Source organism: Haliotis rufescens, unplaced genomic scaffold (genome assembly GCF_023055435.1).
Source record: "Haliotis rufescens isolate VD_foot unplaced genomic scaffold, xgHalRufe1.0.p SCAF_18, whole genome shotgun sequence".
Classification (NCBI taxonomy): domain Eukaryota; kingdom Metazoa; phylum Mollusca; class Gastropoda; order Lepetellida; family Haliotidae; genus Haliotis; species Haliotis rufescens.
In genome coordinates this window covers 686,194-700,189 of record NW_025963868.1, presented here as the reverse complement: position 1 = coordinate 700,189, position 13,996 = coordinate 686,194, and the positions used below count along the sequence as shown (strand labels likewise).

The 13,996-nt window shown below is 40.4% G+C and overlaps 1 protein-coding gene across 4 annotated transcripts in view; it reads right to left on the bottom strand.

Moving 5' to 3' along the window:
* LOC124148380 (cilia- and flagella-associated protein 44-like) overlaps nucleotides 1–13,996 on the bottom strand; it is a 67,271-nt gene that overhangs the window by 49,595 nt on the left and 3,680 nt on the right. For 2 of the 4 annotated variants that reach the window (XM_048398089.1, XM_048398087.1), the window contains 6 exons: nucleotides 10,023–10,073; nucleotides 9,496–9,552; nucleotides 5,312–5,995; nucleotides 4,228–4,351; nucleotides 3,098–3,260; nucleotides 519–658 (listed from right to left, as the gene is read on the bottom strand). In XM_048398089.1, coding sequence (XP_048254046.1) covers nucleotides 519–658; nucleotides 3,098–3,260; nucleotides 4,228–4,351; nucleotides 5,312–5,995; nucleotides 9,496–9,552; nucleotides 10,023–10,073 — 1,219 coding nt within the window. The remainder of the gene's footprint in view (nucleotides 1–518; nucleotides 659–3,097; nucleotides 3,261–4,227; nucleotides 4,352–5,311; nucleotides 5,996–9,495; nucleotides 9,553–10,022; nucleotides 10,074–13,996) is intronic. The other 2 variants (XM_048398090.1, XM_048398088.1) reach the window with 1 other exon arrangement.

Here is a 13,996-nt window from a genome sequence, read left to right as displayed (position 1 = left end):
TGTATAAAAACAACTCACGTAAATACCAAATGTAGCTTTTTCGGCATGCATACAAAGGAGCGAAAAATTCCGAAACACAATTACGAGCTAATTTACTTTCCGGGTCAAGCCTATATATTTAGTTATATACATCTAAAACATTATTTCATGTTTTTAATCTTAAAATGTTCACTAATTTGGGGAAAAACCCAATAGAGTGATGAATAGATGAGTGACAAAATATTGGTAACCCAATGAAGAATGTAATAACCCCATTAAAATAGAAACCCTAGAGTAAAAACTCAATTGCTCAAAACATTATCTGGAGCTCAGTAAAACACAGCAGCAGAGCCAGACTGTACCTGAGTGACTGAGTCTGATTTTACGCCGCTTTTAGCAATATTCCAGCAATATCACGGCAGGGGTCACCAGAAATGGGCTTCACACATTGTACCCATGTCGGGAATCGAACCTGGGTCTTCGGGGTGACGAGCGAACTCTTTAACCACTAGGCTACCCGACCGCCCCCCAGACTGTACCTGAAGTCCAGGGAGGAGTAGGACTTCTCCGTGCCTCCACGCAGGATCCGGTATAGCTTCAGAGACGGGAACTCGAAGATGTTGATGTTGGGCACATTGCCCTTCTCTGCTGCAGCAAAGTACTTCCTGCTGGGATGAACCTGAAGACACAACAGTTAGAGTGAATGTTGTTTTACGTCAGAGTCAGCAATATTCTAGCAATATCTCAACTGCCTCTAAATAATTGAGTCTGGACCAGGCAAACCAGTGATTGATAGTATGTGCAATTCCCACGCCGCAGGTAGTGAGTGAGTGAGTGAGTTGGGTTTAACGCCGCTTTTAACAGTATTCCAGTTATATCACGGCGTGTCAGCTTAATGTGGGAGGAAAGCCTGAAGTGATGCAGGTCGAAGACGTTTACCACTTCGGTGAAACCCACGAGCACGGGTATGGTGCTGACAAACCTAGAAACATAATCGGGGCGAACCGGGATTCGAACCCACAATCATAGGTTTCTGGCGTGCCACCAGATCCATTATATCGCCCAATACAACACTGAGCAGTGGGAGCCTATAGCTATTCTAACCTGGAGAGTACCCTGGGGGCACTGACACATTCTACTCTCCATGCTAGCTGACAAGAGAAGCTCTTAAGTTGAAAGATGGATATTCACATGATAAATATGGAACCAATCCTATTGAAAAGAGACATGGTGCCACAGCTCCAGATAAGCTGCGTATCTGTGTAAAAAAGAAATGCAGAAATACGCAGTAAAATAACATCCAAGCCTATCAAATACACAACGAACATTACAGATATGCTACAAAAATAAAACTTGTGCGTATCATCAAAATATTGTGAAGTAACCCTGTGTACTCGATACGCAAATCAGCAACTTATTTTGAAATTATAAACGGGCATTCTGTCAACCTTGCCAAACTCCACGATGACAGTTACATCATGATCATTTGCCATCACACTTTCTTGTGGAAGTATCGTGGTATTTTTGAGTCCTATAAAGCTCTCAAACCCACACGACACCAGTTTGCAGGGACTAGATGAATAGTGTTTTTAAATATTTAACTTAAATACCCACATGTGTAAAAACTAGTGGGTAACAGAAATTTGAATACCCAGATAGAATTACTGATACCCAATGATTTTAAGATGCATGGGTAAAATACCCACAACACCAAAAGCTCATCTGGAGCTCTGGGTCTACACTACATGAAAAACATGCTCCATGCAATATTCTAAGGGTCGATTTGTCTGCTGGCCTGTTAGCCTGTTGGCCCATGGCAGGTTAAAATTACAAAGGGCTTTCTGAAACATAAGGTAGATGTCCCACCTGGAGAGTCAAAATTTCACCCCTTTTCTGTGTATGCTTAATTTTTCTAATTGAATCATCTCCGTAGAATGACAACCGGCCGCCATTTTGTATTGTTGTGTACAACAACTTCTTTATTTGCTCATAAATCGCCATGAAATGAGGCACATGGAAGCCACGATTTAATCTCAGAGTGCAGGAAAAAAAAGTCTTAGGCGTGATGAGTTCTAAAATTTTCACAGCCCTGATAGATGGCTACGCAGCCTCCACCATTTTGTTGTAGGCCAGTTAGATTGGAAAATTAACTTAGGAGCTAGCCCTACTGCTGCATACAAAATTCTTGTTGAATCTACCCCTGATATTCCATCTACAATATCACAATCTCATTAAAATCAGATTTAATGACAATAAGCACATCTTCCAATTGATCAATGTACACAAGACTTATTTATTCGTGTATAATACGCGCTCGTGTCTTATATGCACCCTCAATTATGGGCAATTAAATTCTGGAAAAATATATCTGTCATATATAAACAGTTCAGGCAGTCAGCATAAACCACGAAATTTATCTTTCAACTCTGTTTTTTCCACCAAATTAATATTCTAATAAGAGCCCCTATTTCTAATTTTGAGAGCGCCCTGGGCGCTTATTACGTCAAATACAGTATATCAAGGCGTGTCAGCTAAATGTGGGAGAATGTTATGCAAGGCTCAGAAATTTAGCACTTGTGTTATCCATGGTGCTGAAGAACCTTGAAACTTAACGAGGGCGAACCAGCCATAGACTAAGGATACAAACCAACTGTCATGGGTTTCTGGAGTGCCGAAGTGATGCAATTCTGTACAGGAAATTGTGGCACAGTAGATGATTGGACCACCTGTGCCCCCCCAGTTAGTTATACACACAATACAATGAAGTCACCTCTCACAACCTGGAAGAATACTGGGGACCTATTCTCACTACATGCAAGCTGACGCTGACGCCGGACCTACTGGGAGCATTCGTGAAGATCCTGGGTAGAATAGGTCTTCAGCAACCTATGCTTGCCGTAAAAGGCGACTATGCTTCTTGTAAGAGGCTAACGGGATCGGGTGGTCAGGCTCGCTGACATGGTGGGTGCATGTCATTGTATCCCAATAGCGTGGATCGATGTTCGTGATGTCCATCACTGGACTGTCTGATCCAGACTCAATTATATACAGACCGCCGTCATATAGCTGGAATATTGGCGAGGTGGGTGTTATACAAGAAACAAACAAGCAAACTTACCGCAAGTGCACCGATGCCGCCCCCGCTTGTGCTGCGGATGTAGCGCTGTTCCTTGGTGTTGATGTCCAGCAGCTGGACCAGGTTCCCCGCAATGAAGATCAACGTTCTGGAGTCCAGCATGAACAGGTTGGCACGGCGACGACAGTCGTAGCCAAAGGAATGTCTGTACGAGGGTCAAGGGTCACAACAGATTTGCGATAACATTTAGAACAGTTTCCTCCCCTTGGGCGGAAGCGGGGTAACTTTTTCTCATCCAAACTTGATTAGTTTGAAAAGGGTTATGAATGATAAACAGAATCTATATTAATATCCCATATAAATACTTGTCGATAACAGTTCAATACATTTAAAATTTATATCAACTCGTGATATATTTGATATCTAAAGTCACACGGGTGAGATCCTCTATAAATTATCGTCTATTTATCGGAGAAAAGGATGTATCACAGCTGGTTTGCAGACTTGAAATACATTTCCCCCCGAAATCAGGTCTGGCTACTTGAAAATCCTACAAGTCATTGTTAAAAGTTGTCAGTCTCAAATTTTACTGAATCAAAACGTGATGATGCATCTCTTTTTCTGTCGATTACTGCAAAATTGCATTAAATTTGTTTATTTTATGTACAAAATACACATCATGGGGATATATATTGCTAAATGGCAGAAGAAAAAAGACTTTATGTTTCACCCGACCTTCGTAGAATTAGTGAGTGAGTGAGTGAGTGAGTGAGTCTGGTTTAACGCCGCTTTTAACAGTATTCCAGTCATATCACGGCGTGTCAGCTTAATGTGGGAGGAAAGCCCGAAGTGAAGCAGGTCTCAGACGTTTACCACTTCGGTGAAACCCTCAAGCACGGGTATGGTCCTGACAAACCTAGAAACATAATTGGGGCGAACTGTGATTCAAACCCACAATCATAGGTTTCTGGCATGCCCAAGGGACGCAACTCTGCACAGCGAATCGCCACGCCTTAGACGACTGGTCCACCCATGCCCCCTACGGAAAGTAAACCTGATGATACAACAACATACATAACAGCCAGAAATCAGTCTATTCTATGATGGAACCTCCGTAGTTTCTCTCACAAGCTACCCCACAAAACATGCTTCAGCAATAGTTCCAAGGATACTGTAGAGAGAGCAAGTCCTCCGGCAGACCCGAGTCTTGAGTGACCTTGGCCTTGGAAACCTGTTCCTGGAAGTTGTAGTAGAAATCCCCTGGGATGAGGACCTCGGGCTCAGCATCCTGCGCATCTACAAACACATACAGAATGGTAAGATACCGGATTCGACGTAATAAGCGCCCATAGCGCTCTCAAAATTAGAAATAGGGGGCTCTTATTAGAATATAATTTTGGTGAAAAACAACAGAGTTGAAAGATCGTTAATTTCGTGGTTTATGCTGACAGCCTGAAATGTTTACATACAATGGATATACTTTTCCAGAATTTAATTTCCCATAATTAAGGATGCATATAACACATGTATTATACACGAATAAATAAGTCTTGTGTACATTGATCAATCAGAAGGGGTGCTAATTGGGATTGTTCACTAGCCAATATATTAGCCAATATCGATGTGGGCTCTTATAAGAGCGGGGTGCTTATTATGTCAAATACGGTAGTTGTACTAGTAATCCAAACTGACTCAGTCTGTTAAATGTAGAATGGCTTAAGTCAGGGAACATGTTCTTAACCTGTCGTTTTTAACACTATGCTGACGAGGACCCTTGACACAGGGCACTGACTGGTGTACTTATCACATATAGAAACATCAGTTACTTGCCTCAAACTGAGGGACCAGTTCAAAGGTTTGATGTCGCAAAAAGAATTCATTTCTTAACTTTTGAGGAATACCCCAACCCCTACCCATCTAACAAACAAACTTAACTCTGAAAATGAATTCCGGAGTTTAATGGACTCATGTCATTTTTATCCAACATTGAACTTGTGAACTGGTCCCTAATGATAGCTTATTACATTCTTTAGAGATCACAAAGAACCTTCATCAAATCCATTTTTGCCTTACAGGTTCCAAAAGAATTATTAACAGGGCATGTTTCATTTTTACATGTAAAGTTTTTTTAGCCATCAGGTCAGAGCAAGGGAAGCACAGAATAAAATATAATATAGTCAAACAACATTGGCATCATAATCTCAATAATTCAATCAAATGACCTGTAAAGTTTGAAATTCTCGGTCACATTCCTACCTCCTTCCTCCTCAAGTGCATTCTGGGATTGATCAGCATCCCCTCCCTCTTCATTCTGATTGCTCTCTCCGGCAGCCTCTCCATCTCCAGTTACCTCTCCTGTCTTGGCAGTCTGGTCAGTTGTCTCATCTGATTTTACTTCCTCTTGTGTTACCTCCCCTTCTTTAGCTTCCTCACTCTGTTCCTGGGGCTTGTCCCCGGACCTATCCCCGGACCTATCCCCGGACTCTACACCGGACCCATCCCCAGTCTGCTCCGGTGGCTTTTCAGTCGATTGCTCATCCAGCTGACCCTTCTCCTTGGCATCCTCCTGGCCGTCTTGTTGTGGAGCTGCAGCAGGTGCTTCTCCTTCAGCCTGGGCAGGACTTCCTTCAGCCTCTTGCAGCATTCCAGCGTTGTCAGCAGCTTCCTCTGTTGTTTCTTTCTGATCTTCACCAGTGGTTTCTTTCTGATCCCCAGATGCTATTTCTTTCTGGCCTTCAGCAGTGGTTTCCGTCTTGGGGTCATCCTGACTCTCTGCCTCGGCTTCCTGTTTGGACTCTGGATCCTGAGCAGCTGCTGATTCTTCCGACTTCTCTTGTCCTGGTTCCGGAGCCCCTTCTTCCTGTTTATCCTCACTTTGTTCTGCCTGTTCAGGGCCTGTCTCGTTGACGTTCACAGTACCCTCATCTGTGGTGGCTCCACCTGAAGACACAAGCATGCAGGTTATACAATACAGCGACACTCTGTGCCGCGAGGTGAAGGAGGATGTTCATCATTGTTCCTGTTGGCTAGATCACTGTGCTTGGTCACAGTATTTTCGTTGCTTTTTTTAAATTTTTCTTGTTCCCAGAGTTGTAGAGTGAGTGAGTGAGTGAGTTGGGTTTAACGCCGCTTTTAACAGTATTCCAGTTATATCACGGCGTGTCAGCTTAATGTGGGAGGAAAGCCCGAAGTGATGCAGGTCTCAGACGTTTACCACTTCGGTGAAACCCACAAGCACGGGTATGGTGCTGACAAACCTAGAAACATAATTGGGGCGAACCGGGATTCGAACCCACAATCATAGGTTTCTGGCGTGCCCAAGGGACGCAACTCTGCACAGCGAATCGCGGCGCCTTAGACGACTCGGCCACCCGTGCCCCCCCAGAGTTGTAGAGTAATACAGTATTCCGTCAAAAACAAATTTCGGATTGCAATAAAATGACACCATACACTCCTTGAAAATGTAAATGTTTGGAAACAGTGTCACATTTCAAACCAAAAAGGTTGCAACACACAATCAGACTCAAACATAGCATGTATCAACAGAGAGCTAAGAATCAAATGCTGAGAATAAAAGTGACCATTTTTTGTTAAAGTTAATTTTGTCATCTTTTTTAACATCAATAAATTTCACGACTGAATATATGTTTTAAGTTTTTTTATAAGTATATCTATTTTCAGTTTGATTCCTTTTATTCCACATTCAGGAATATGCCTTTTTTCCGATAAAAGTATATGATTGATTAAAGTATTAGTGTAGTTAGAGCCAATCTAAATAAAATATTTTGTTAATTTAATTTTTTGTAATTATTAAGCCAAAGTTCAAGATCATTCCAAAATGGTTTAGTTTCATTACATTCCCAAAAGACATGTCCTCATCGCTGATGTCCTCATTGATGTATCATGTTAGGGGCTGTACAGAACACTTATCTCCAGGGTTAGAAATTAACACCTGCATATGTATAATAAGAATGTCAACGAGCTTGTGAACGTAGCAAGCTACTAGATTTTACTTTTCGAGTTGCAAGGTGTTTGTGAATTACACTTGTGAAATACTGAAATCTTGCCATATAGATTGGTGTAATGGATGAAAGCAACTATAAACTATATACAGAGAAAGAGTGGATCTTAAATTACTAGAACATAAATCCAGCAGCAGAGAACACGAACTAGGTGTGTATGTTAAAAAATGCTAGTGTTAGGGTGGTGAAAGTAGCGATGAAGGGGCCGTTCTAAGAGAGGGCACTACAGATTAGGGCTGGGACGAGTCCAAATGTACTACCCGGGTACCCACCCCCCTATTACCCGACCCTACCCGGGTACCCACTGTAGGTCTAAGAGATAGGTACAAAATGTCTGATTGGGAATTTTTTTACCATAGCCCTGGCAAAACGTATTTAGATTCATGTACGAATGGTGTTAGTCTATAAGAAATGCAAACATTATTGATTTGTAGTATACCGGTAACCATAGAGTTTTAGATAATTTTGGTCATTAAACAATATATCACATGACTAACCACTGGTCCGGGTAGTCCTGTGGGTACCCGGGTCCTACTCAGTGCCCACCCGACCTGGGTACCCGAGTTACCCATCCCAGCCCTACTACAGATATGCACCCCAGGTACCTATATACTGAATGTACCCAAGTTTGGCAATGTAGCGAGCTAGTGCCAGGACGAGTCCATCCCGAAAAGCATGAAAATCGGTTCCCTGCTTACATTTCCTTACCAGTTTCACACATTGTGGATGGACATGTTCGTGCCAAACAAACGTTATCCTGCTAGGGTACATTTGTTGATTCTGACATTGAAATGTGTTTTCAAATATTAATTTTCAGTCATTTCAGTATAGTGAGTGAGTGAGTATGGTTTTACGCCGCTTTTAGCAATATTCCAGCAATATCACGACGGGGGACACCAGAAATGGGCTTCACACATTGTACCCATGTCGGGAATCGAACCCGGGTCTTCGGCACGACGAGCGAACGCTTTAACCACTAGGCTACCTGACCGCCCCATTTCAGTATAGAGAAAGGCATCTACAAGCATATACATGATTTACGGTGGTACCTAGAAGACAGGCTAGGCTATATAATGATATTCTACCACAAGCATTTCTATGATATACAGTGGTACCCAGAAGACAGGCAAGGCTATATAATGATATTCTACCACAAGCATATACATGATATACGGTGGTACCCAGAAGAGAGGCTAGGCTATATAATGATATTCTACCACAAGCATATACATGATATACAGTGGTACCTAGAAGACAGGCTAGGCTATATAATGATATTCTACCACAAGCATATACATGATATACAGTGGTACCCAGAAGACAGGCTAGGCTGTATAATGAGATTCTACCACAAGCATATACATGATATCAGGTGGTACCCAGAAGACAGGCTAGGCTATATAATGAGATTCTACCACAAGCATATACATGATATCAGGTGGTACCCAGAAGACAGACGAGGCTATATAATGATATTCTACCACAAGCATATACTGTACATGATATCAGGTGGTACCCAGAAGACAGGCTAGGCTATATAATGATATTTATACCACAAGCATATACATGATATCAGGTGGTACCCAGAAGACAGGCTAGGCTATATAATGAGATTCTACCACAAGCATATACATGATATCAGGTGGTACCCAGAAGACAGGCGAGGCTATATAATGATATTCTACCACAAGCATATACATGATATACGGTGGTACCCAGAAGACAGACGAGGCTATATAATGATATTCTACCACAAGCATATACTGTACATGATATCAGGTGGTACCCAGAAGACAGGCTAGGCTATATAATGATATTTATACCACAAGCATATACATGATATCAGGTGGTACCCAGAAGACAGGCTAGGCTATATAATGAGATTCTACCACAAGCATATACATGATATCAGGTGGTACCCAGAAGACAGGCGAGGCTATATAATGATATTCTACCACAAGCATATACATGATATATGATGGTACCTAGAAGACAGGCTAGGCTATATAATGATATTCTACCACAAGCATATACATGATATACGGTGGCACCTAGAAGACAGGCTAGGCTATATAATGATATTCTACCACAAGCATATACATGATATACAGTGGTACCCAGAAGACAGACGAGGCTATATAATGATATTCTACCACAAGCATATACATGATATACAGTGGTACCCAGAAGACAGACGAGGCTATATAATGATATTCTACCACAAGCATATACATGATATACAGTGGTACCCAGAAGACAGACGAGGCTATATAATGATATTCTACCACAAGCATATACATGATATACAGTGGTACCCAGAAGACAGACGAGGCTATATAATGATATTCTACCACAAGCATATACATGATATACAGTGGTACCCAGAAGACAGACGAGGCTATATAATGATGCTATCACCTGCTTGTGTCCCGGACCCACTCGGGGGTCGACTGGTGTTGGCACCTTGGTCAGACACTAGGTAAATAATACATAGAATATTTCTTTTACATTTAACAGGTAAAACAGGACATTTTTACAGCTTCTGAATCTCAATTAAAAAAAACTCATGTTGAGGGTATAAGGATAAATTCAAATTTGAATTAATAATAACAAATCTGAATTTTTTAGAATTATTAAAATGAACATTTAGAGAATTTTATCTTCATACCTTTTGTTTGTTTGTTGTTTAACGCTGCACTCAGCAATATTCCAGCTATATGATGGCAGTCTGTATATAATCGAGTCTGGACCAGAAAATCCAGTGATTGACATCATGAGCATCAATCCACGCAACTGGGATATGATGACATGCATCAATCAAGTCAGCGAGCCTGACCATCCAAACTCATTAGTTGCCTCTTACGACAAACATAGTCGCCTTTCATGGTAAGCATGGGTTGCTTGAAGACCAATTCTACCCCGAATCTTAATGGGTATCTTCATACCTTCAACAGGGGCATCGTCGGGCTCTTGAGTTGTCTCCCCTTGGCTAGGTTCTGAAAATACAGAAGTACATTACATATACATGTATGTCTCTATTTAAATCCCTCATAACACACGTGATGCTTTGTTATCAGTGTTAGTGATGAATCAGACACAGAGGGAACAGAAGAACAATTCCACAATTATCCCCAAACTAAAACACACAGCATACGTGATGGCCCCTTCCACAACAGTTAACAGATGATGTATTACAATCACAACATGATGGATTCAGAAGACAGTTAAGATGATGTTTCTACTGGTGCTCTCACATTGAATAACGCTGTTACATGTTACAGCAGCACATGACTATACAAGTATATATGACTGGGTTAGAGTGACACACATAGGTTTATATGGATTAATCAGACAATTAAGATGATGTTTCTACTGGTGCTCTCACATTGAATAACACTGTTATATGTTACAGCAGCACATGACTATACAAGTATATATATGACTGGGTTAGAGTGACACACACATCTATATATGGATTAATCCTACAGCATCTTCCCAAGGCAAGGGCGTTAACTGACAATTAAAGTCCAGTTTCCACCCTTGCTGAACTAGGCTGGAATTCCCAGGCTTGATCGTAGCGCCACCAGTGACTATTAAGAGTTATGTCCCTTCTAAGCCTCTCTTATTGACCAATCAGATTCCACTTCTCGTATCACTTGCATTTGCTTCAAACAAAATGGTGGCACCTTGGTAAGACGATCTGATCGATAATCAAGATCTATAATGTAATAAAACGGGTCTTACCCCGCGAAGTGCATCAAATAACGTGAGCACTTTGATTAAAAACATGAAAAGATTTGCAAAATATCTGATTTTTTTGCAAATCCTGCAGTCAACCAAAATCTGCACTTTGAAATCTATGTTCTTTGCGAACAGGATGTCTAGTTTGTCACACACTTTTGATTGGACTATGCATTTACTCATTAGTCCAGCCAAAATGTAACTCCGGAATTCCAGCCTATTCAGCAAGGGTGGAAACTGGATTTTTATAGTCAGTCAACTTCCTTGCCATTGGGAAGAGGATCCTGCAGTTGAGATGTTTCTACTGGTGCTCTAAGTTACAGCAGTACATGGATATATGAGTATAAATATGACCGGGATGGACGTCACACAGCTACATGTGGAATAATCCTACAGTTAAGATTATTTATCATCCAAAACAGGCTTCCACAGGAGATATCTCCTCAATAACACTATAATGAAATTGCATCACAATGCTTTGCAGAAAATTTGGACATCATTGGTTACCATGATGTCATAATCAAATGACATCACTAATCTCTGCCATTGGAGCTGGCCAACAGTGTGTTTACACTCAAGACACTGGTTATTACTGTTTACAAACTAAAAACGTTGGAAGAATGATTTTGGATGATAAATACAATGTCACCTGAGTGTCAATATATCAACACTCCTCGATACAAGTTTGAAACGCCAGCTTCAGTGGCAGACAGATTAGTGTCGTCTAATTGTGACGTCCGGGTGCCAAGGCTTGCCGAGAAGTTTCATACTTCTATCAAATGTTGAATATTTGATATTAAAAGACAGGAGGGTGAGATTGTCTGTGTATCTATCAGTGTCCTGACATTGAGAAACAGTACTACAGAGTACAGTAGTCCCATCTTCCCCAGGCAAGGGAGTAACTGACTGTAAAAGTCCAGTTTCCACCCTTGCCGAACTAGGCTGGAGTTATATTTTGTCTGGACCAACAAGGCCAATTAAAATTGCATAACGTAAGCAACTTCTGGTTGATAAATAATAAGGCGACTGCCGTGCAGATTTCGATTGTTTGCATTATTTCCAGTCCATGTGTACAGTCAACTGGGCATTAACAGATATTTTCCAAATCTTTACACGTTTTTAATCAAGGTGCTCACGTGATTTGATGCACTTCGGGAGATAAGACCCCTTTATGACAATATAGATCTTGATTATCGATCATATCGTCCTGACTGGGCACGTCATTTTGTTTGAAGCAAAGGCAAGAGATATGAGCTGTGGAATCTGATTGGTTAACAGGAGGGACATAGAAGGGACATAACTCGTAATAGCCACTGGTGGTGCTACTATCGAGCCTGGAAATTCCAGCGTAGTTCCACAAGGGTGGAAACAGGACTTTTATAGTCTGTTAACTGCCTTGCCTCGGGAGGAAGCAGCATTCCAAGATGACATGAGTCTATATGACTAGGTAAGACAGTACACAGCTATATATATGGATTACTGGTGCAACAATGTAGGAGGTTAGAAACATACATGAGTCATTTTCAGTCAGTAAATGCATATCCGACTGAAAATTTAGAAAAAAAATTTATACATCTGAACGATTTTATTGGTTGCAAAAGACTGTGATTCATTAAGACAACAAAATAAAAGCACTTTATTAAATTTATTCACCTTTCATATATTTATTTAGTGATGAAACAGACCAAAAATGTCTTTAGTGTTTCTGCTTTTCAACTAGTTCCTCTAACACAATATATAATTTTCTTTTATTACTTAGTCACACACTTAAGAACCACGATCCATTTCCAAAATATGTGTTCCTAGTAAAAATAGTTGTATGATGATATTGCCTTCTGCGTATAATTGTAAGAAATTATTGCCAAGTACAGAGCTCCAGAGAAGCTGCGTATCTGCGTAAAATACGCATCAGAAAATAAAATCCAAGGGTATCAAATACGCAACAAACATTACAGATACACTACAAAAATAAAACTTGTGCGTATCATCAAAATATTGTGAAGTAACCCTGCGTATTCGATTAGCAAATCAGCAACTTATTTTGAAATTATAAACGGGCATTCTGTCAACCTTGCCAAACTCCACGATGACAGTTACATCATGATCATTTGCCATCACACTTTCTTGTGGAAGTATCGTGGTATTTTTTAGTATAAAGCTCTCGAACCCGCACGACACCAGTTTGTAGGGACTAGATGTATAGTGTTTTTAAATATTTAACTTAAATACCCAAATGTGTAAAAACTAGTGGGTAACAGAAATTTGAATACCCAGATAGAATAACTGATACCCAATGATTTTAAAATGCATGGGTAAAATACCCACAACACCAAAAGCTTATCTGGAGCTCTGCAAGTATAATAACAAGACGATGATATTGCCTATATTGCATTGTAAAGAAACCTGCAGTTCTTGCTGCCATCCTGTACGTCTACATTGTTACACCGTAACAAGAATATCTAAAACATAAGTACATTGAAGTACTGAACCATATTAAAAAAATACAAACATAGATAAAATTGTGCTTCTAAAAGCAAAGGGTATATGTTCTCTCACTAGGTGTCTGTTCAAATTCTGATTTCCAGGTACCTGCACTTGAACTTTTTGAAAATGCTGCCTCAGGTTGTAATACCTTATCTGATATACTGATTTTGCATAATATTGGATGTTCAAGAGAAAAGGAAATTACGGCATGAAACTATTACAAAACTAACAACCAGTTAACGTTTATTGTTTCAAAATTAAGATTTGACTATTACAGTCTGTGGCATATTATTTGAATCTACGAGCACAAACTTGTCCCTTCCTATCATTTACTGTAGATGTATGATAATGGCTGGACTCTTATAAGCAGAGTTTATTAGAACAAAATAAATTTTACTAGACTCAAGATTCCAAACTACAGTCAAGTCCCGTTATTCCGACATTGTTGGTTGCATATGATTATGTCGGATTAACGAGTATGTCAGATAAACGAAATTAGGTAGTATAAACGTTCGTGATCGAAAATTGGACAACTACACGATAGATAACGATACGAACACATAGGAAAAGGAAAAATGAAATATTCGTATTGTTGTGTTACATTGTCAGCGGAATATGTTTTCTTATCATCCACCCACTAAAATTTAACACAAAACTAATGTTACGGACTGTATGACTGATTCAAAATTGACTG